Source organism: Lycorma delicatula, chromosome 12 (genome assembly GCF_047948215.1).
Source record: "Lycorma delicatula isolate Av1 chromosome 12, ASM4794821v1, whole genome shotgun sequence".
In the NCBI taxonomy this organism is placed as follows: Eukaryota; Metazoa; Arthropoda; class Insecta; order Hemiptera; family Fulgoridae; genus Lycorma; species Lycorma delicatula.
In genome coordinates this window covers 69,557,863-69,583,111 of record NC_134466.1, presented here as the reverse complement: position 1 = coordinate 69,583,111, position 25,249 = coordinate 69,557,863, and the positions used below count along the sequence as shown (strand labels likewise).

General features: G+C 30.6%; 1 protein-coding gene across 1 annotated transcript; it reads left to right on the top strand.

Annotated features, from left to right (window-relative positions):
- The first annotated feature begins 2,384 nt into the window (after positions 1-2,384).
- Positions 2,385-25,249, top strand: LOC142332870 (uncharacterized). Its single transcript, XM_075379548.1, has 6 exons — positions 2,385-2,520; positions 6,492-6,778; positions 10,623-10,948; positions 12,619-12,820; positions 17,611-17,762; positions 25,113-25,249. The coding sequence occupies exons 1-6, from the start codon at positions 2,498-2,500 to the stop codon at positions 25,119-25,121; spliced, it is 999 nt and encodes a 332-aa protein (XP_075235663.1). The 5' UTR covers positions 2,385-2,497; the 3' UTR covers positions 25,122-25,249.

The following is a 25,249-nucleotide window of genomic DNA, read 5'->3' as shown; positions in this document are numbered from 1 at the left end:
ACATCTTATAGTAATAAGTCAGGCCTCATTGGAATACCGCCAATGTAAATTCCTTGGTAGACATTTGCATCAGTGATTTATAATTTGGCTTTTCCCTTTGCAGTAGGCCTCGTCTAGACACCACAGCTGGATCAGCATTTAAGCACTCAGCTTCGGGGGTGCGTTCCTCTAACCACCAAGGAGGAGCCGCACCAGGCCTGACTATGTCATTTCCTGCAGCCCCAACCAATGGCTGGGTCTTGGTCTTTTCCACTCAAGGGGTCGGGAAAAGTAGTCCCACTGCTTCATTGCTGCTGCCCATCCAGACAAACAACAACTATATGGAGGGCTGTTCCGACCCCCTCTTCCTCCTTTCTCTTTTATCTGTATTTTGTGTCAATCTTTAACCCAGATTCCAGCTTCATCTTCCTTGGTCTTTGACAGTGGTTCCTTTAGTTTGTCAGTGGTTAACTCTGACACCTACTCCCACTGAGCGCATCCTCTCAGCATATATTCAGTGGTATTATCTGTTGTCAGCCACCCCAGCCATAAAGATGCCTATCCAATTTGGCCTCCTTCCAGCATCCAGGGATTTTGCAGTTTGTTAATGCATCATTCACGGTTTCAAGAATTGTTCAAGGGCACCTTTCAACTAGACCGCTTATCATCGCACCAGGAACACCTGGTCCTGGGCTCTTTTATTGATTCTAGCAGCAGCGCTGTTCAAGTCATCTATTGTAACACGTTGACCATGGGTGCAAGGAATCTCTGTTCTTTCTGTTTCCTCCACTGAAGAAAGGGACAGTACAGCCCTTAGTGTCTGGCCCCTAGACAGGTTTGGGAGTTGCCTACCAAATTTCTTCGTTATAATCTGGTAGGCTTTACTCCATGGGTTATAATCAAACTCATTAATGAGTTCTTCTTCCCAAGCATTGGTCTCTGCTTTCTTTATAGTTGCTCCAAGTCTCTTTCTGGCCATATGGCATTCTTCAGTCTTAGCCTCTGCATTTGTGTTTCCCCATTTGGCTCATTGCATAATTCTTCATAACCACCAAGCTGATTTTCTTAACAAGGTGATCTCTGTCCACCAATATACAGTCTTTTCTATGGGTCTCTGAGCCATAGAATTTCTACCTCCAGATGATCAGTAAAAAAAAATCTGATCCAAAAGCAGCACTAGGGTGTTTTATGGTTAACAGAGGAAGAGTTATGGTTACATTTCATATTCTACCATTTTTCTCTTGACATTTGATTTATTATTGATTTATATGATATTCCAGGATGCTCATCTGGAGACTACATGTATCTAGATTTTGCCTGCAATACATACCTATCTATTATAACTCTCTTGATTTGGAATCTGTAGCAGTTATGCCTCTTGATTAGCTAATAAACATACCTGTAGCTTGTTACACCCATTAATCACTATGTCAGAATGTGTTGTTAATGTGGTTATAGAATGATGGCTGGGAACATTTTTGAGTGCAATCAGCATTAAAATATAACTATCAGCTAGGTCTCAAACTATTAACTTCCTGAATTGAAAGGTTAGCATTACTTATCATCGCTATTCTATACACCTTACATTCACCTTTGTTATTGGAAATTAATTTATCTTCATGATATTGATATAAGAGTTGCTTACTACATTCACCTATTCGTCATTTACCCTTTACTCCTAATACTTTACAATACCCAGTGAGCTAAGTCTTTTGATAAGAGATTTTATTAAAATGTGATAAAACACATTCTTTTGTCACTTCAACATTATATGACACATTTTTAAGTTAAGTGATAGTGTTGTTTAATCAATTAATTGGTTTGAATTTGATGCTTTGAATCTGACATGGAAACTACATTTTTGGGTAGAGCCCTAAGAGAAGATTTTTGTAAAATATATAGTGCAGTGATTAAGTTACTATACGGTTGAAGTTTTCTGCCTGTTTTGTCAGTTATAATTAAGAAATTACCAAATGTAGTTAGAAAGACAAAATTCTAAAAAAATTCTAGTTCTTGGACAAGAATAATAAAAACAAATAAAATAACAGATATTATTTGAATGTCATATGTAGTGGAATAAACCTCCTAAAACCATAAAATCACCAAAATATGTGCCATCAAAACTTAAAATGTATTTTTATAACAGTACTGCTGATTTATCAATTTATTAGAAGTGATTATATTACTGGTGTATTTCTTTTTAAGTAAATTTACTTGCTAGTATATTTTAAATGTTCTTATTAATTTTGTGTTGATGTTGCTAGATTTCCATATTTTATAAATAAATTTATTTTTTTAGGAGAATTAAATTTTGATTCACTCTCTGCAGAGGATGTTATAGTTGAGGAAATTAATGGTAAGAACTTATCTTCATTATTTCCATCAAATGATTTCGTATCATCAACTTCATGGAAGAATATACTTACTGGTCCTAATTTAACAGTTAAAAATATTAATGGAAAAGAATGGAAAACTTTGATTAAATCTGCTGTTTGGCTAAATAAAGATAGTTTTGTTAATGGCACAACTATTGTTAAAGGAGTATGTTATTTTTAAATCTAATTTCAGTTAATATCAAAGATTACTTCTATTAATAAATTATTTAAAAAATAGAATATCTATCCAAATAATCAATATTTATTTTATATCAGAATTTTTTTCAGTTACCGATTTTTATTTTAAATAATGTATTAGATTATTAATTAAATTGAAAATTTTATCAGTATTAGAATCTTTAATAACAGTTGGTATGTGAAAATTCATTTCTTAAACACAAAACAAATTTTTATAGTGCAGTTTGATAATTAGTATATTTTGCTTTTGTATCAATCATAGTCATGATGGAGAGAAAGTACTTCATTTCTCTAGTATGCTTGTTTTTTTTTTTTTTAAATGTCTATGCCATATACCTGAGTGGTAGGTGTATAGTGTCATTATTTCACTTTCAACTATTGTGGTTATGATACTTAACATATTTAAATTGTATCACAAAGTGAAGATATTAAAACTATTTTTCACTTATTTTTAATGATATATTCTTTATTTGTGAGAAAGTTATTTATATTTAATAAAGTATGGCAGTTCAAAATAAGTGTTCCAAAATCTAATCTCTTCTGATTGTTACAGATTGTTTGTATATATTAGCATGTGTAAGATTTATAGTTTTAGTTGTGGAAGAAATCGTTAAGGGTTAAACGTTTTTGAATAAAAATAGAGATTAGATTACATCAGTGTGAAAGTTAGGATTTAGCACTTACGTATAGGTTTAAAATATTAGCATAGATTAGAAGGTACTAAATCAAAATTAACAATGTAGAGAAAACAAGTTTAATATGATGCGATGATAAAAAACTTAATAATTTTGTAAGTTGTACCAAACTAACCTATCTTTTTGAAAATTTTTTAAAGAAATGCCTTTAATTTTCTAGTGAGGTAAGGAAATCCAAGCAAATAAGAGTTTGTGTGTAGTAAATTTTATGTCGGTCATATCCTGAAATTAATTTAATTAATGGCTTTTATACAGCTGGATTGTCCACATACAAAATTTGCTTAATGTCAAAGATAATCTTAAGGTAGTATCACATAAAAAGAAAAAGCATAAATAAAAATAAAAATAGATGTTTGATAATAGATAAAATAATACTAGGTGTACAAAAAAAAATTATTGAAGTTTAGTTTTTTAATCTCATTGATGAGATGTATAGTGTTGCTAGAATCAAAGAGCAGAAAGGAGTGTTTTATTTGCATGCCTGACCATAGATTGATTCCCTATCTTCCTTCTTGACAGCATGACTAGTAAAGGGTGGTGGACTCCTGCACAGAAAGCCTTCTATGTTTTGCAATTTGCTAATTGTGAATTTGTCATTACAGTTCAATGTGCATTCCATAGAAAGTTTAATTGTGAGCTTCCAAATGATAATAACATTCGTCGGTGGTATAATCAGTTTGGAACAATTAGATGTCTGTGCATAAAGAAGAGTATGAAATGACCAAGAGTGGTAGAAGAGAATTTTGAATTTGTGCATGCTGATTTCCCAATTGAAATGTTGTAGCATAAAAATCATGACTTTCTAGATCGTATCATATTGTATTTAATAATGAGTCAACATTTCATCTTTTGGAAAAGTTAAAGTTAATAATATATCTGGGGTTCAAAAAATCCCATTTGCTTTCCCCAACTGCTGAATTGGTCAGCGTGGACTCAATAACAGAGCTTGTTTGTGGAGCCTGCAATATCACCCGACCTGACATCATTTGATTCTTTCCTTTGGGGTTTTATAAAGGATTCTGTGTATGTGCCTCTGCTACCTACTGATTTACCCGATTTAAGGCACAGGATTGAAGCAGTTGTTGTTGTTTCCATTACTTCAGGCTTGTCTCTTCAAGTACAGATGTACTTTCCTAATGGTTGGATATGTGTCACACGCTGAAAGGTGCTCACATTTCAATGTGAGCACCTTTTAGTTTTAGTTGAATGTTCACATTCAACTAAAACTGTAACAGTTACTCTTTCATTTTATTTGTGATTCATTATTGTAGCTCATAATTAAGAGATTAAATAGTTGTACAATCTCTATATTCTTTTTTTACATCCTGTATTTTTATGCATTAATATTATTTTATAAGATATTATTTTAGAGAATATTATATATAGAAAGAGAAATTTATTATTAAATAATAGATTAAATTGCTTTCTTTATTCTTTAACGTACAGACATAAAAACATGGTGGTTGATGATAAAGATCTTCAAATATATTTAGGTAAAGTTTTTTTAACTTTCTTTAAAAAGTTATTTAAATTTATCACATATTTTGAGATACAAATTTTGCGAGTTATAACACTTTTTGTCAATTTTTTAATTTTAGAAAATTTCTACTAATGGGGATTTATATTACGGACATAAGTTGGGGCCGGATGATAATGATGTAGCATCTGAATTTTATAGTTATAATGGAACTGGAATAAGTGAAGATGTCGATTCATTAGAAGATAGTACTACAGATTCTCACATAGGAAAATTTTAATTAAATTAGTTCATTGTAATAAACAATAGGTAATTAAAGTAGTAGTATTTTAAGTTAAGAGCAAAATATGAAATTTTCTGTGTCTATCAGATTTAGATGGTCAGAAAGTTTCCTAGACTTACAATGAATATTGTAAGTGATGAATAAAGTATAATCCTGTTCATTTGGATTAGGCAGGATCAGACCTAGTTTGGATAACTAAAAGTCTAAAAAATCTAGAAATGTCACAGCTTTTTGTGGTTATAAAAGGTTTACAGTGTTAAATATAGAAAGTTTGAAATCATTTTAATGTATGTTTGGCAGTCCTCAAACGTGGAATAAGTGAATTCTTGCATTATTGTAGTTACAATAGCTTATGTTTTTATTTAAACAATTTATGTTCCTGGTGGTCTACAATCTACTAGACATTAAATTTTTGAAGAAAAAATATCAAAATATAAGTTTACCAGTGTGAAAAATTAATAAATAAAATTAATTTTACTAGTTCGTAGTATAGTATTGTACAAACTTGAAATTTAGAAAGGAATAAACCAACATTACAGAAGAAAAGGGGTTCTGGACTTTCATGAAAAAAAATTAATATTTAAATTATCCTGATGCTGAATCAGTCCAGATGTGAAATTGATTGAGGGAGAATTGAGAATTTGTGTAAGAGGGTTATTCTTTAGTAAATAACTTGTAGACATTTGTGGCAAAACTAATGGTTGGTTATCATTGTAAGAAAATATGTGGCTTTCCTTGTTTTATTTTACCCTGATTTTTTGTTTAGTAATCTAGCTAGCCATGTATCTATAATTGCCATTGTGCAAATTTCCATTACTTCTAATCATAATAAAAAGTGAGACTTTTTTTGTAAAACATAATTTTTTTTTGTTATTTTTAATTTTTATAATCCTGTTTTATTCATAAAGGAAACTGATGATTATTTTCTATTTTATTTTATGTAATTAACACAATTATTATTTCTCTCGTTAATTACTGACCTCAACGACAGAATGATAATATCCCTTTTATCTGAAAGGTTCTTGGTTTGAATCCTGGACAGGCTTAGCATTTTTAATATGCTGCATAATCCTGTCTTAAAAATAAAGTTATGGTGACCTTTAATGGCATTACATGTTTTTTAAAGAAAATTTTAATCTTTAAGTTTAACATATTTTCAACAATTTTTATTTTCTATTTCTAAACTTTTTTGATAATAAATCATGAAACTTCTTGAAACAGTTTTCATTATTCTAGAGTTGAATGCGTTAGAATAAGCTGTTGTTAAAAGGTATATCAAATGAAGGCTGGTAGTCTAAATTTGTCTTGGTAGAGTTTTAATAGTACAGTTTAATTAACACAGCAATGTTTGTATATGTACTGGTACATACTGGTGCAAATGTAATGGTATATTAAAAATCTAAGTACAGATCCTGTAAATAATTCAAAGTAATTTAACTACTGCTTATCATTTAAACGTATATATTTATGATTTTTTTTTACAGGATTTTTAAACTAGAAAAGCCCGAACCATTGATAATAAAAGGTGATGTGGTAGTTAGTAATGCTGTGATTAGAGGTTCACTTTCAACTATTAAAAAAAGTAATGAAATGTGGGTAGAAATATTGACTGATATTGTGAGTAAAACAGATGATGAACTTGTATTCATAAACGGAACAAAAAAATTTGAAAAAGGTCTTGAAACTAATTCTACGTTATTTACAACAGGACTTATCAATGGTCATAACATGTCTGATTTCATTACTACTGATACAGACCAGGTATTTGAAGGTAAGAACAATCATGTATTCCTTTTTTATAATATTGGACATTTTCTTTAATGGTACCTTAGATGTCATTAGCTATTTACATTTAAAAAATTTAATCTTGTATTTTTTATGAATAAAAAAAGGAAATATGACAGAAAGGAGTGGATTCCTGTATAGAAAGAAGTGTGCTATTACAGATACAGACCTAGAAATTAGACACTGTTAAAAATGTTTGTAGCGGTGTTTTGAGAACAAAACATAGATAATGAGGAAGCCAGAAAAGAAAAATATTTAGATTTTTATATAGTGCAGTTATAGGACAGTAGTAAAGATTTGATGGACTGATGAAGTGAAAAAGGGTTTCGTAACAAATTGAAGAATAGATAAATTTTCTAATGTTTCTAATAAAAAGAAAAACCGTAATTTGACAATGAAAGAAAGGAGATGATAGAGTTTCAGCTGTTATAATTGTGAAACAAACTGTTATAAAAATTCTTGTATATTTAAGTTGAAGTATGTTTTTGTAATTAATTTGCTTGGCTATCATATTATTAGCTGAGTAATAGCATGTAGCAATAGTTAATTTTGGTAAGTTTATCATATATGGCTTAAAGAAAAGGTTTCTTCTTAAAGAACAGTAATTTTGAATAACAGACAGTGTGTGTTTTTCTTACATTAGCTTTTCATGTGTATATCTCCTTCAAGTTTTAAACACTTTTTTTAACAGAAGGTTCATTTTTAATGTTATTTTATTTAATTTAATATTTTAAGTAGCATTGACTGCTAGAGTCATTATCCATTAAAAACTCTGATAACAAACAGAGTATTACATCCAGTATTTCCTAATTTCAGTGATTTACATGAACCGGATCAGTAAGAATATCTTTGACCATTAATATTCTACTTTGCTTTATATCCTTCACTTTGCAATGTGCTATTCCCTAAGATGTCCCAATCTCACAACTCCCTGAGACATTGTGGAACCATCAGTTCTGCAAACGCAAGCTCAAATTTTCTTGTTTGATTTTCTACGGAATTTTTTTGTACAATTCATTTTTCTTTTGCAGAGTATTTTATATCCTATTTTAAATAAAGTTAATCAACAAAAAATGAATTTTGAAATTTGTGATATTTTGTTTTATATTGTCAGTGATGAAAATTATATAAATTATTAGTTTTTAATGGTAAAATCGTACAGAATATATAAGGTCTGTTCAGAAAATAACCGAACATTTTTAATTACGCGCCAGTGGAGATATTTAGCGACATGTGATTTGCAGCATGTGTTCTGCATAACCTCCTCTGTAACCACATGTTCTTGGATTATTGATATCTCATTTAGTTTTCGTGTTATAGTTATTTAAGTGCAACATGTTTAAGTGCTTAGTAGCGATTTTTGTAATATGCAACTTTCAGGAGCAATGTAAAATTTTGCATGAAACTGGGGAAAACTTTCACAGAAATGTTTCAACTTTTGAAACAATTTTATGAAGACGATGCTATGGGTCAATACGCAAAGTTATGAATGGTTTTCACGTTTTAAAAGTGGTCGTTAGTCAATCAAAGATGACCCTCGACCAGGAAGGCCTTCTACTTCAACTGATGACACCTGGATTCAGAAAATCAACGATCTGGTGCGTGCAAATTGTCTATTTACTGTCATAGAACTTGCAGCAGAGATTAGCATCTCAATTGGATCATGCCATGATATTTTGACTGAATAGTTGAACATGCATCAAGTTGCAGCAAAGTTTGTTCCTCATGTGATGACCAAACAGCAGATAAAAACATTGAGTGGACATTTGTTGGCAACTTCTTGAACAAGCCAATGACGATGAAACATTCATGAAAAGGTTCATAACGAGAGGTGAAAGCTGGGTTTACGGCTACGATATCGAGACAAAAGTTCAATCATCACAATGGATTGGCAAAGGAAGCACGTCAGTCTTGATCTGATGTCCAAGTGATGCTCTCTGTTTTTTCAATTTTAATAGAATTTTTCATTTTGAATTCTTGTCTCAAGGTAATACAGTGAACTATGCATGTTATCAAGGTGTTTTACAATATTACATGAAAAAATCTGCAAAAAGAGACCGGAGTTGTGGCAAGACAAATCATGATTCCTTTACCATGACAATGTGCCTGCACACTCAGCTTTGTCAATTCATCAGTTGACTACCTCCCTACTTGTGAGACTTGACTCCTTGAGATTTTTTCTTATTTCTGAAATTAAAGTCAGTGATAAAAGGATGGCGTTTTGAGATTATTGATGACATTAAAGCAAATTTGTCATGGACCTTAAAGGTAATTTGGAGTGAAGCTATCCAGGACTGCTTTGCAAAGTGGAAACACTGCTAGGAAAAGAGTGTGAATAGGGGAAGAGTAGTTTGAAGGGGGCAATAATCTGTAAAATTAATAATAAAGATTAAAAAAAAAATGTTTGCTTATTTTCTGAGCAGACCTCGTATAAAATTTTTATGAATTATGTCATAAAATTTTCATCAAATTTTTTGTCAAGTTTTCTGTTCAAATGTAATTGAAGATGATGGGATTAAAAGAAAAGGGATTGAAAGTGTTAGGACAAAGTAAATTTAGTTTAGTATTTGATTAAAAATTGGTAGTTTTGTAAAAACAAAGTTTTTACAAAAAAGTAAATCAACATTTACTTTTTGTATACACACATTTGAAAATTTCAAGATACAATTAGTTAATTGTATAATCTATTGCTCATGTGTGAATTCTCTTTCTTTTTCTTGTTTAGCCTCCGGTAACTACTGTTTTAGATAATACTTCAGAGAATGAATGAGGATGATATGTATGAGTGTGAATGAAGTGTAAGTCTTGTAAATTCTCAGTTCGACAATACCTGAGATGTGTGGTTAATTGAAACCCGACCGCCAAAGAACACCGGTATCCACGATCTAGTATTCAAGTCCGTGTAAAAATAGCTGGCTTTACTAGGACTTGAACGCTGGAACTTTCGACTTCCAAATCAGCTGATTTGGGAAGATGCATTCACCACTAGACCAACCCGGTGGGTTGCTCATGTGTAAATTAGTTATAATTACCTTTACTTGGATATTATATGTAAATCTAATTAATATTCAATACATCTACCTGCTATTTTTTTTGTGATGCCAGCTAGTTGCAGTCTACATTATTTTACTATAGTCACTGAAGGAAATATGAAATGATTCTCTTTGTTTTGAAATATTTGGGAATGGTAAAAACAAACATGTATAGTGAAGAGCTTTCTGAGTCGCCTTGGATTTTCATCAAGAATGTGTTTGAAGAAATGCATGTATTGTTAACCTGAACATTTAGGTTATGTAATTAATGGAAGGATGAATAAAGTCAGATGGACCGATAAAGTAAGGAATAAGGAAGTCATGAATAGGATTAAAGAAGAAAGGGCCCTTGTGCGGGAAAACATTAAACAAAGAAAATTGATTAGGATGTGGTTATAGGTAGCGGCATCTTGACAACTGTATGGAGTGGTCAGTGAAAGGAGGAAGAAAAAGGAGGATGTTACTAGTTGAAGTGAAGTTTGGAAATTGCAAGGAGATGAAGGAGAAGGTTTGGGACAGAAAAAGATGGAGGCAGCATAGGCGTAAGGGATCTGCCACCAAGCAGAACCCTATATGATTAGAAAGTAATAGCCACTTGAGATAAGTCATGTCCATTATTTATTCTTAGAACTGCATTTTCTATGATCTGTCAAAGATGTAAATCGTGAACACTAATGTATTAATACAATTTTCATGGAGGTAGTGTAACAGTTATTTTGGTTATTTTATTTACTGTAAGATTTTTGATATAAGTAGCACAAGGAGTAAAACTTTTAACTATTAATACATTTTTCTTAGGTTTAAAAATATTTAATAAACTAGTTGAATTTAATAATATTATGCTTGATGGTACTTGGGATGATATTAATATAACAGAGTTATTTCTGAACAATCATTTTCATCATTATCAATTACAAAGTCGTTCTTTAATGGATGCAGAACCAGCTAATAATCCAATAATTAATGGTTTAAATTCGACTCAGACTTCTAAAAGTAATGTATCAAAACATAATTATAATGATGGTAATGTTGGTCATAAAAATTTTAAAGAGAAAACTATTTATTTTGATCATATAAATGATTTTGAACTGAAAATATTTGGGAACATTACTGTGGATGGATTGGTATGTATTATATAACATTTTATTTTATTATCTGTTGTGATTGTGTGCGTGTTAAAAATTATAACTATAACAATATATGATAATTGTTTATCAATTTAATCTTAAATCAATTGATATATCCTGAAAGTATGTCAATTTTTTGATTTCATAAGAAATCATTTTCTTATGATTTAGCAGTTTTAGCTTCTTATTATAATGTTGTTTGATTACCTCATTAGACAAGTGGGTCACTGCTTGATACTAGTATAAGTTTTCCCTTGTTAAGGAAATTCACACAGTATTATTTTTAACTAGAGCGTATCAACAAGAGAGTTCAGTTTTATATGGTTGTTTTTCATTTGCATCTGCCCTTGTAGTTCTAAAATTATTCCACTGATTTTTTTTTATGTAAGATAGGTATAAAACTTCTGTTTTAGTTATGTCTGTGATACTGATTTGAAGAACACGGAATCTCTAAACACTGTCATCTGCTAACAGAAAAAGTAGGTTGAAATTCATTAAATTAGATATCAGATTTTTAAAAGTACTTGAAAACTGTACTATATTTGTGATAAAAAAATTCCATAAAAATATTATGCATGAAAAATAGTATTAAAAGTTATAAACTTTTTTTTTTAAAGATATTTATAATAAGTTTACAAAAATAACTAAAAAATCAAATTGAAGATTATGTAATAAATCAGAGAATACAAAAATTAATATGAATTTAAAAAAAGATGTGTATTTTATTAAATCATTGAAAATTCTTCAAAGAAATTGATCAAAATTGGTAGTGAAAAGAATTCCTCTACTGAATTAAAGCAACTTACATAATGCTTAGTTTCTCAGCAGATAGAGATACCCTAGTTTCTGTTTTGCACTGTCTGACCCAGTTTTCATATTGCTGAGACACACATAAAGTACCTGAGATACGTACAAAAGGCTTCAGTAATTTTCTTAGAGTAATGATGTTCATTATACAGCCAGTCAGATCCTATAATAAACAGAATGAAAGAATTTTGTGGGGCAGTTCATTAGGAGTTTGACTCTGAAGAAAACAGAAACTACTTCATTTTCACTTAATTAGCAAGCTAAGATCTTATTATTTTAGAAAATGATTGTTATTTTTTAGAATAACTTGTGATTTATGTCAAATCACGTAATACCATTATGGTTAAGGTATTTAATAAATTAATAAAATTATTGATTACATTTTGAATATTGACTTCACAACATTTAAAAGAATTTGATTTTTTTAAAATAAGGTTATCAAACTTTATCTGCCCTTCAAATGATAAACTTCCTTCAGGCATGTTGCAAAACATTTATCGTGCGTAAACCTATAAATAAATTTTTGTTCACATTTATGCATATATATGCTATTCAAGCAAATATAAATTTATTTTATATTAACATTAATTGTCAACAGTTCAATCCCATTTTGTCCTGTAAAAATGTTAATTTATTTTATGCCTTCCCTTAAAATTTCTTACCCACTATATGTTAAACATTTAAATTTTAAGAAACTTCTATTCTCTTAGTATGCAGCTTTTTTGATTTCCCACTAATGATTCTTATTATTACTGTATGATTTATTTTTCATATGAAATTTATTTATAAATAAAAAAGAGTAATTATAATGACATTAAGTTAGTATTTTTTATAGTACGCTTTTTTATTTTGTTCTTTAGTTTGGTGGAATAAATTTGACATCGTTTAGAAGTTTACTGAATTTTAATGATTCCAATATTGAAGATAATATAATATTAGAAAAAACATCATTTGAAAATTTAAAACTTAATACTACTAATGGTTTTAACATTAAAGAATTAAATAATCTAAATTGTGATCAACTAATTATGTCTAGTGAAATAGAAGATGTAGAAATTGATGGTAATAATTTTATTAATATTTGTCATTTTTTATTTTTGTTTTTTTAATTAATTAAAAAGTGAAGATTGAATGACTAATTATAAATTCATAAGGAATTGGTTCATTGTGATATCCATTGTCTTGTCTAAAATATTTTTGTATTATACTAATTTTAGTAAGTAACAGTTACTTAAAATTTTAAAATAGATTACAGAAATAAGTTGAATTCTTTTTACCTCAGGTATGCATTTTTACACTTATTTAATAGGAATGATGAGATTGTTGATATAATAACTGAAAAAATGCTATTCTTGTGTTTGTATATTTTATACACACACAAGTTAATTGTAAAACTTTACAATTAACATTTCTGGGAACATTAACAAAGGGAACATTTCTGATTATATTAAAAAAAGAAATGTTTATTCATCTAAAGAAAAGGGCACCATGAAATTTAGTAATAGGTAAATTTATTAATGAGTAGGAAGTGTAAATTATTAATGGCTTGGTTACTAGAATTAAATGCCTTCTATTAATTTTTAGGGCAAAAATGGTTCTATAACAGTGTTCTAAGAAACAAATCTGTGCATTTAATAACCATCACCATAATTGCATGAAATTATGTAATAAAGAGTCATCTTTATTATAAAATAATACATAAGAAATTTTAATTAATAGAAAATATTGGGTGGCACTTGAGGGCTAGACCCCTCCTGAAGAATACTTCCAAAAGTTATATAGTTTTTTCATTAATTTTGTTAAAATAATAATATAATATAATAGATGTGTAAGTTGTGACCCAAAAATAACAGCACAACAATTTTTTAATTGTGCGTGCATCTTTTCAACTAAGTTTATATTTTTCCTCACGTAATGGCAGCACTGCCTTTAATGTATATTAATATTTTCAGCCATATTAGGCATGTAGTTTAAATTTGACAGCAGAGTAATTAGGATGTATTTTGTTTAAAAATCAAAAAATAAAGGATTTGCATTAAATCTTGTGTTAAACATGAAATAAAATATAGTGAAGTGGTGAAGATGTTATGAAAGTTTTTGTAGAGGACGTTATGTTGACACCAATAGTTTATGAGTGATACAATATTTAAAAAGGTATTGAAGATGACAAAAGGATTTGAAGCCTTATCACATCAACTACCTATGAAAATACCTACAAAATAAAGAATATTGTGATCAATAATTGTCAAATGACTATTAGAGAAGTTGTTGAAGAGGTGGAAATCTCTTATGGCTTGTGTGAAACAATTTTGACATTTTGGGTATGAAACAAATAGCAAATTTGTTCGAAAACTTTGAATATTGAACAACAGCAACATCGCAGAAAAATTTTTAGCTGACATCACTGATGACTCAGAATAACTCACATGTGTCATAACACAAATTTCTTTAAAAATTGTTTCCTTTGAATTAATTTTTATCTAAAAGGAAGTGGATAGCTTAACTTATTTGCTACTAGAGATTTATAACTTAGATTATAACATTCTAAACATAAAAACCATATTGCTGTTAGATTATTTTTTAAATGAGAAAAGACATATTAGATATTTTATTAAAATTCTTTGGTATGTATTTTTTAATACTTAATTTATTTTTATTCTGTGTTAAATTGTTTTCTGTGGTGGATTAGTTTAAGTTTAATTGTTTATTAAGTTTTAGCATTGTATTATTTTTTCTAAAATATATATAGAAGTATTTTTAGAAAATTTGTGTAGATGAAAGAAATTAAAATATTTTTCTAATACTTATGTTACTATTCGACAAGACGAAGCAGATATTCAGAGAGTTTATGAACTACTGTTGTGTACAGTTACGTTTCAGTGAAAGTAATTGCAACTTCTGCCATGACATTACTGTCTGTATGTATGGATGCAGATGCATATCCTGATAGCGTTACATAACATTATATTATTTATTAGGGTATATTTATATTAATGGATTAATAGACATCATTTTAATTCCAATTTTTATTATAAAACATCAGTTTTTCTTCTGCTTAATTATATCTATTTTTGTATAAATAATGAAGTTTATGTTTTGGCCTGTTATTTTGTAATAAGAGGAATTGTTTTCTTAGTCATATTGCTTTAAAACTCAAGCATGATGAAAATATACTAAAAAAAAAAAAACGTAAATAAAGTATAAATTTCTTACATCAATTTTTTGGTTTAAGTAATGTTATTATGACAAACATTATTCATAGAATTATGGGTTAAAAGTTTAAAATAGGCGTGTAGTTATTAAAAGTATTATAATAGCGTGTTATAGTAAGTATTATATAATTGGTGTAGACTTGTTATTTCTAATAAAAACAAATATTCTCTGTTTTGCACTGGAAATTGCAACAGTTGTTACTTAAAAGTAGTTGTGTTAAGATGTCAAGTGAACGCGGAAAATCTCTTCGCAGTCAGTGCTTGACAGCGAAGAAGTTAAACGCGAGGCGATGCGCTATCACCTTATGTTAAACATACTAAGTTCATAGACAAAGAAAAAATGGATTATTGGTACCTCTTGGGAAAGTGACAGAACTTGCTTGTAGATTGCTGAATTTAAGCTGTTCTACAGTTATTGACATCAGGAAAATCGGATATGAAAAAGAGGTACTACTGGGTCTCAAATTCAAATGCCAAAGAAAAAAAAGAAATATACTCATAATAAATATGAAACAGACGATTTTGACAGGTATGTTATTGGATGAGAATTTCTTAAATGTTTTGAATTATATTAGGAATTACGAATTACCTACTATATGAAAATTACACAATTTTTGTCGTGAGGAACAGAATTTTACTGCTAGTAGGGAAACACTAAGGAAAATTATAAAATGTATGGGTTTTCAATTCAGGAAGTATAAAAACAATAGACTGATTTTGTGTGAATGAGATGATATACTTGTGAAACATGTATATTTCTTATCTGAGAATAGATGCAACTTCTGACCAGAAGAGACCAGTCATATACTTAGATGAAACTTGGGTGCACACTCATTATATGGTAAAAAAAGTACTGACAAAGTGATGACATACCAGATGTTTTTTAACAGTAGTGCTGATGATTGTTTAATTGTGGCACATGTGGGTAAACATGGGATTCATAGATGGCACTTTTTTAATAAACAGCATATATACTTTTTTGAAGTATATTGAAAAGCAAGTTATCTCAGTACTTCAACAAATTGTATTTTAGTACAGATTATGCACCTTACCATAATAAACAAAAAATAAAACTCTGTGATTCAATTCATTGAAAAAAGATATTCAAGAATGGCTCCAAAAACATAAAGTAACTATGATCCAGATCTAAAAAAAAAAAAGTTTAGAAATTGCTAAACTACATTGCTCAGAACCACAATATGAGTTAGACAAAATACTAAATAACAAAGGAATTACTGTACTTCGACTGACACCTTACCACACTGATTTTAACGCAGTTGAATTTATTTGAAATCTAGTTAAAAAACTTTTGAGGCCGCAATATGCCCCACAAATATTTATTAACAGAACTGAGAACCATTATATTAGTTGCAGTTTTGTTAATTATTATAAAAGACTGGAAAAAATTAGTGTTGAAAGTTCAGTAGATAATGAATTCTTACTGGAATACAGATGCATTAATGTAAGATGCCATTGAAAGCGTAATTATAAATACAGGGATGGACAATTATGAGACATTAGGTAATTGAGATTAATTCTGGTGGAGGTGAAAATGAGTCAATCTCAGAAATTGAGGGTTGCTGGTCTGTCACAGAAGATAGTTCTACAGAAACTGCAGACGAAACTGATTAAGGACTGTATTGTAGTAGTATTGATTGTGTAATTTAGTAAATTAATATAAAATATCATTTTATTTTTTAATCTGCAACTATATTCAACTTGTGATTCGATAAGCGATTCGATAAGCCTGCATGTCCAAATTATTACTACCAATTTTGAATATAATGCTGTAAACTATGATACCATTTTAGTGAAAACATTTACTTAATTAAATTATTGTAATTAATTGCAGCTTAAATTTATTTCATTTATTAATACAGTAATGTAAATTAACTTTTTTTATTGTGTTATTACTGTAATCAGAAAGAAATTACAGGTTCTAAAAAATACAGTAACCTGTTTTAAACGAACAACATTTCTTGTTTAGATCAGATTGACAAGCATGTTACTTTGTTCAGTAGGAATGTTCTGTTATATCTCCATCTCTGTCTATAGCCAAACAAAACAACAGTGCTGCAGTCCTCTACGAATTTGAACGTAACGTTGTCGACTTGTAAACAATATAGCTTGTTTACAAGTTGTTGAATTGTAAACAGTATGATGTTTTAAAAAATTTCAAAAACTTTCTCTACTTTTTATTTTTCAAATTTTATTCTTAAACTAAATATTACATAAGAACAGATGGAGTTATTTTAAAATCTGATGAATCATATTTTGTGGAGAGATGAGTCATAAAACCATAACTTTATTTCTTCTTAATTTATGGACTACCATAAATTTTTATTTTTAGCTTTTAAGTTATTATAGTTAAAAATTAAAAGTAAAATTTCTGAATAATTCTGTTCATCATCAATTATGAGAATTTAAAGCGGTTCAATTTTTTACTGGAAAATAATGTAAAACTTTTTAAGCACTGATAAAAACTGATCGTTTGTAAATTCAAATCTTATGTTTATTATGTTTTTCTATTGGATGAAGCCAGTTCCAAAATTCTTCTATATGTTGATTATTTGTAAATTTTTTGTGTTTATTGAATTAATGTCATATTAATATATTTATCTAAAAATTTATATTTTACAGGAAATGCTAAATTTAAAAATGATGTCAGTATTGACAATTTATATGTAAAAGGACTTGTAAATGATGTTGATTTTACTTCATTTGTTACAAATATTTATCTACATTCAGATGAGAAAGTAGAATTTTCTGAAGCACAATCATTTGATAAAAATGTAAGGATACTTAACATTATTTTGTTATTGATAAATTTCTTAGGGTACATCCTGAGCATGAAGCTATCTAACATCTATTTTAAATAGCAGAGGATTCTGATAAGAATATTAAGTAGAGCAGTAAGCATGTTGTGCTTTATCAATTAGACTGCAGGAGCAAGTTATAAAACAATTGAAATTGATTGGTTTCTGTTTACATGGATTTTAAGCAGTTTGTTATGCGTTCTGTTCTCAGAAATCGTTTTGGTAATACAATAAAGACCTGAAATGATCCTTTCATTCACTCTTGACTGAAATAGCAACTTTCTACAGCCAGTCTGTAAACAAAGTAAGTTTATTTGCAATGGCAGAAGAAATGGCTTCATACCTTTGAAAGACCACACTAACTTTAGCCTCTGTTATTTTTTTGTATCATAATTTAAATTTATGATTTAATAAATATCTAGATTATCTTTATGTTTTCTCTGCTGATGACTTATGTGGACAGAAGGATTCAAACAGTAACAGAGAGTTTTGCTCGGAACGGATGCTGCAGTTTGTGTAGAAATGTATCAATAGAAATACCTTCTATTGATATAAAAGATGTTCAGATTTAATAAGTCACTATTTTAAGTTACCCTAATGGACTAGAAATTTGCAATACAGTTAGTTGTTCTTGCTATTTATAAGGTCTGGTCAGAAAATAACGGAACTTTATTTTTTTAATCTTTATTATTAGTTTTACAAATTATTGGTCCTTGTACAAATTACTCCCCTCACCTTTCACACACTTTTCCCAGCAGTGTTTCCACTTTGTGAAGCAGTCCTGGATAGCTTCATTTGAAATGGCCTTTAAGACTTATGACAAATTTGCTTTAATGTCATCAATAGTCTCAAAACGGCATTCTTTTATCAGTAATTTAAATTTTGGAAATAAGAAAAAATCGCAAGGCACCAAGTCTGGCAAGTAGGTAGGCTGAGGGAGGACAGTCATCTGATTTTTAGCACAAAACTGATGAATTGACAAAGCTGAGTGTGCAGGTGCATTGTCATGGTGAAGGAACCATGAGTTGTATCGTTACAACTCTGGTCTCTTTTTGTGAATTTTTTCACATAACCATTATAAAACGCTTTGAGTACATATGGTTCACTGTTTCACGTTGAGGCAAGAATTCAAAATGCACAATTCCATTAAAATTGAAAAAACAGAGAGCATCACAGATTGGATTGAGACTGACTGCTTTCTTGGGGGTGTGAAGATTTTTTGCTAATCCATTGTGATGATTGGATTGCAAAAACCATTTGTAACAATGTGTACGACCAAGAGTATCATCTCCATGAGCTTATTTCAAAAGTTGAAACGTTTCTGTGAAAGGTTTCCCAGTTTCACGCAAAATTTTACATTGTATCATTGCTACTGGAAATCGCACATTATAAAAATCACTACTAACACTTAAGCAAGTTGCACTCAAATAACAATAACATAAAAACTAAATGAGATATCAACAATCCAAGAACATGGTTATAGAGGAGGTTATGCGGAACACAGTGCTGTCAACTGCACATCACTAAATATCTCAGTTGGCACCTAATTAATAATGTTCAGTTATTTTCTGAACAGACCTTGTATTTTTTACTATAAAACATAAAATTTAAAAACTGTTTAATATAAATATATAGTATAAATATATCTTTAGTGTTTCCTGTCATGAACTGTCATGAAAAAAAATTTAGGCTAACTATAAAATTTACTAATACAACTAACTGATCCAGTCATGACTTATTAACCTTGCTGCTGTTTTGAATCTTGTGCATCCAATTTTCTGGCTGTTATACAACTAATTCATAAAAAAACTGCATCTTTTAAAAATGACTTCTATATTTGACTACTTAGTAAATATAATACATGTGTACATATATTTTTAAAGGGTACAGTTAGAAGATTATCATCTATTATAACTTAAAAATTGTGCCATGCAAATATCCTGTTTTTTATTCTAATGCTCTTCTGAATTATTTAGTAAGCTATTCTAAACACTGTTTTTAAACAGGATGATTAACAAGAATTCTAGTATTATTAAAATAGCCAAATAATCTAATCTAACCCTTGTCAAATCCTTTTCGTTTACAAAAAGTAGCAATGCTGGTGGTATTAAAATGTTATTTATATGTATAATGAACAGACTGCCGCCTTGGTAGATTGTTCTCGGGGTGCCTAAACTGGGGTTGTTTTCCGACTTGTTGGAAGGTGGCTTTGGTGAGGGTGCTCTAAAATCAGGAAAGGATTCAAGTGAGGTCAGCAGTTTTCGACCCATCAGCCTCTTGCCAGTAATCGGAAAGTTGGTTGAAAGGCTGGTTGTAGAATGGCTCTGGGAAAGCATCGATATGAACTCATTTTTAAGTCAAGGCCAGTATGTTTTTATGAAATGGGTTGGCACTGAGGATTGCATCTTAAATGCTCTTGCTGAGGTGAAAAGCGCTGACTGTAAATATGTTTTGCCAATTTTTATAGACATAGAGACAGCATTTCCTTCTTTGTGTTGGAGTTTTGTCCTCTATGAGTTGGAATGCCACAATGTTCCTGTAGCCCTGAGAGGGCTGGATGGACATTCAAAATTTAAAGATTTCTGTGCACAAGATGAAGTTTATGCTTCTAAAGGGTGCAGACAAATTATCATATAGTCACAACCCCCGTATTAAGTATAAAGGCTGTGTAATCAGCCAAGTTCAAGTTCATAAGTACATAGGTGTTTTGTTTGATGAGAAATTGCTGTGTAGCAGCCACATTAGGCAAGTAACAGCAGATGCTGTCTCTGTGATGTACAAGCTTGGAAGGATTACGAACTGTTGAGCCGGCATTTGTACATGGTGTATTGAGGCGTCTTCGAAAGTATGACCCCTTATGCGGCGTCTGTTTGGGTGCATAGGTTGGAAAGAAATCGAGCACTTATTCAAAATTTAAGGAGTGCGCAGTGCAGAGCCTTAATTGTATGCACTGCTGTTTTTAAAACAACCTCCTATGAGGCTACCACTGTATTGGGAAAGTCTTTCCCAGTTGATTTAGTGGTGAAAGTTCAGGCGGCCATATGGAAATTGCAAAGAGGCAGGGAAGCCGAGGTATTTGGGATGGGGTTTTGAGCCGGGCCTGTAACAAAGCAGAACAGTGATATCAATGCACTAGTTCTAAATTTCAAACAGCTGCCCTTCTCCCGCCTGCGGAGGAGTCTTTACAGCCTCACAATGAAAGCATGGCAGCAAGAATGGCAAGCCATGACTAAGGGCTGTATAAATCTATCTTCTGGATAGATTTATACAGGATCTAGGGAGGATGTATGCCTCTCCTTCATTTTTAAGTTCAATGGGAGCCCGAATGCTCTCCAACATGTAAATTTAAACCAGTATTTTTTTGGTTCCACCTGGCAACTGATGAGTTGTCCGTCTGCGGAGAGGTCCAGTCGAATGAACACATAATGTTCGACTGCCCAGCTACTGGTTGGAGGGGGGGAGGCAGAACTCAGGCCATCCTGGAACTTAGAGGTGGACCTCAGGGAAAAGACTCCTACCACGCTGCTGTAGGAAGCTAACTGAGAGATATGGCTGGATACCAGTCAGATTAAGACTCCAAGTGCTTTAATGGTGGACAGGTACTTGCTGGCATTCAGTGGCCTAGGCGTGGCAGCGAATTGCTGTCTTTGACAAGATAAATTAATTATTGATAGTCATATATGTTTTAGTAGTTGATGGGGTGCGTCTACCCATTTTAGTTATATGTGACAAGTGGGTGGTTGGACACGCAAGCAAATGGTGTATGGTACCACTCATATTCCGCTCACGCTTTTAGGTTGGCTAGGAGGTAGTTTGGACACTGGTCGCTAAACTGTTTCGAGGCTCACTAGTCGTTTGTGGCACAGACATTCGATCTTATGCTTTAGGGCGACCGAATGGGGTGGTGATGGTAGAAATGCCAAGCAAACCAACATATGTATAATTAATGAAGATAAATTTATTGTACACTTAAATGTACAGTTTGACAAAATTTCAGCAGTTAACAGTATCATCTGGATGGAACTTCAAGCCACACTGTTAGATTAGCCATAAATATTTCTTGACCATTTAGTCTTCCATTTTCATAGCTGGTAATTGGCAGTATCCTTGTTTATTCCAGACAAAAATTTCTTAGCTTGCCTTTATTTATGTGGAAGTATTATGTTATCACATATATGCTTAACTTAATATCGGTGGACAGAAACAGTAGCAGCTCGGATGTCAGCACATGTACGTGCTGGTATAAGTGCCACTCCCCCCTGCAGATGATCACGCAGTTCTCCCAGAATAACGGTGCTGCAGCCCCACCACTCTCAGGTTCCAATAAAAGAGTGTGCACAAGAGTGAATTTTTAATTCATCGTCAACCACCACCTGGAGAAGACCAAGAAGAAGTTCCATGGCTGCCTCAACATGGGACCTCCCCGGTGGATGCCAACAACCCTGTTGGAGCAGCAGGGCTGGCCGGCCTGCCAAGGTAGCCGCTGGACGTAGACGCTTTCTTCTCACTCCAGCTCGCTGGGCTTCAATTGCCCTGGCTGGCTGACTCAGCAGCAGGAGCTGGCCCAGTGTGGGATTGCTACTGAAATTTACTAATACAACTGATCCAGCCAGGACTTATTAAACTTGCTACAGATTTGAATCTTACACATCCTATTTTCTGGCTGTTGTACTTTTAAAAACGACATATTATAAACATAACATTTCAAATTAAGTTATTTGTATTTCTCATGTTCAAGTTAGTAATATATTATGTAGATCCTTAAAAAAATTTATGCTTTAATGAAAATGAAAAAAAAAAAAAAAACTGTATTTTGTGTTTCAGGTTACAGTATTAGGTAATATAATCATCAATAATAGTTTTAATAATTATGATATTAATAAATTTCTTGAAGAAGTTGTATTTGATTTACTGTCTGAAATATTTTGACATGGAACCCACTTTTTGACTTGTGTCCATATTAATTCCTTAGAATTCAAGTCAGGGTGATAGGTGGTAATCATAACCCAGCCAGCATGCCCTTTTTTGAGGTGTTCATCTAATTTTATTTCTTTTCCTTTTTTGTTTTCTTTAGCCAGTTTATCATACAAATTTTGTTTAATGCAAATTTGGTATCTTATCTTCTTATGTGTTATGGTATGTTGCAGTGTCTACTATTGCTACTCTGTTTTTGGGCGAATTAGGGAAAGCCTTTTTTGAAGATGATTTCCGTCTCCATTCATATTTAGTTAGAAAAGAAAGCCATTATCCTCTTCAGCATGGATAATTATTATTCTGTCACCTTTCAAGATTGAAATTGACACCCCTTTTTGTTTACATGATTTTTGTTGGCACTGGGAATTTAAAATTTAGGTCTCATCAGTAAGTTCAAGGCATCTTTCTTCAACACAATATTGAGCAATTTCTTTTATATTGCATATCAGATATTTGAAGAATCGGTCTGATATTTTGAATTCTTTTCCACCTAGAATCAGTTTGTCCTAACAGAATAGTTAAACTACTTTTGTCACCAACAAATATTCAACGGGTTTAACTTGATAGAAAACTTTCACAAAGAATGTAAGCAACCTTCAGGTGAAAGAACATGAATTACTATGCAATGAAGGGAATTGTTATCAACTGTCTGTGTCAGTCACTTTCCTTGTAGTGTTTTTCTGTTAACGATATGATACTAGTGATTTCAAACTTGGCTCCTTTATTCTCTTAACTTTTCTTTTAGACATAATATTAGCACTTGCAGAATGTTCTTAAAATTTTTGGGTTTTATAATAAAACTATATTGACATTAGCATCAAGTATAATATTTTTATATCTGTTGTTAACCAAACGATAAATAAATAAAAAAGGTCAGCTGTTGTAAAAAAGTTAATAAAAACAAGTATTAATAAAAGCACTTATAAACATAACAAAATCAATGCTTAGTGTGTGTCCACATGGTCAGGGCTGGATTTACTAATAGACAAATGTCTAGGACCTGTAATTCAGAGGGGCCCAGCCTCAATACAAGTCAAAGTAAAAATAATTAATTTATTTTTTTTAAATAATACATTTTTAAAAAAATATTATATTATTTATAGATAAAACAAATAAATGTCATTATAATAATTGGCAAAGTAATAAAATCAGATTAGTACCACAGATGGATCTAAGGGGGTTATGGGCCTCCTTATATTATTTCTGTATGTAAATAAAAAATAAGTCTAAATAAAATTCCTTTAGTATTAAAAGACTGGAAATTATAATATGCTGATAAAACATAAATGCACAGTAGCGATGAATCATTTATTATTACTAATACAATGCAGTTTTTTTAACTATTGTACTGTTGTACATAGGTGAGAGGATTGGAGTATGATGTATTTGTATGAAATCATCTACCAGTTTGAAATGGACAAACTGTAATTTAATATTTTACCACTTAGTGGTGCTAAAGAGTGAAGATGAATCCACTCCCTGTTACTATAGAGAGATTTAATATACTTATCAAAAAGTACTTCTAATTTTTAATGAAAGACTGAACTAAATTTAAGATAGATTTCTTTAGCTCTCATCATGATGATTTATCTCACTTTTGTAACCATTGTCAATAAGTGCTACTGTTCCCCATATTGGTATTGTCAGTTAGTTATTTGATGAGATTTTTTTTTAGTAAGAAGATTATAGCTAAAATGTGTTAAAAGAATGTATTATTCCTTACTAAGTGAATTTATCATTAAAAAAAAACATGTTATTTACACTATTTCTAAACATTATTTGTTTAAGTATAAAAACAGGCTATTTTCTAGATTACTGTTTATTTTTAAAAAAGTATAAATTTTTAAAATTTGACTTTCAGTGATTTTATTTTATTTAAAAAAATAAAAACATGAAAAATTATAACTAATAGTAATAATAAATAATAAATGTAAAAATTAATGAGTAAAAAGTTGGAATTAACAAAAAACAATGGACTGGTAAAAATAAAAGATGTAAAAAAGCCCAATGCCACTAGTCTACCAAATTATAAGTATCCGTGGTCAATCAAACAACAAACTAGTTGCCTTTGAAACTAGTAGCACAACTCTTAAAGACATGAATAAACTAAAAAGAATAACAATTGTTTGTTAATTACGATAGAAGCAAAAGTAAAATAGTAGAAATACTGAAAATGTAATATTATATCATGTTCTTTCTGATTGCAAACATGAAAACTTAACATCAAAGGCCAGGCAAATTGTGTTTATTCATTTAATATATGATTTTTATATGTTTATATATCTATTATGTTATAACTGAATAGTTAAGTTATTTTTATAGCTTTTTAATTTATCGGTTTTTTTTTTCTAGGATCCATGACATTTCAGAATGCCATTGTAAATGGTAACATTACTACATCACTTATTGATAATATTGATCTAAACCATGTGTTTGCCCTTAATAAAGAACAAACAATATTAGAAACAAGGACATTCAATAATATTACA

Excerpts from the sequence above, each read along its gene's own strand:
- LOC142332870 (XM_075379548.1), top strand. The coding sequence starts at position 2,498 with ATGGCACAACTATTGTTAAAGGA. Across the intron at positions 6,779-10,622 it reads TACAGACCAGGTATTTGAAG|GTTTAAAAATATTTAATAAA; the intron begins GTAAGAACAATC and ends CATTTTTCTTAG. Across the intron at positions 10,949-12,618 it reads ACATTACTGTGGATGGATTG|TTTGGTGGAATAAATTTGAC; the intron begins GTATGTATTATA and ends TTTGTTCTTTAG.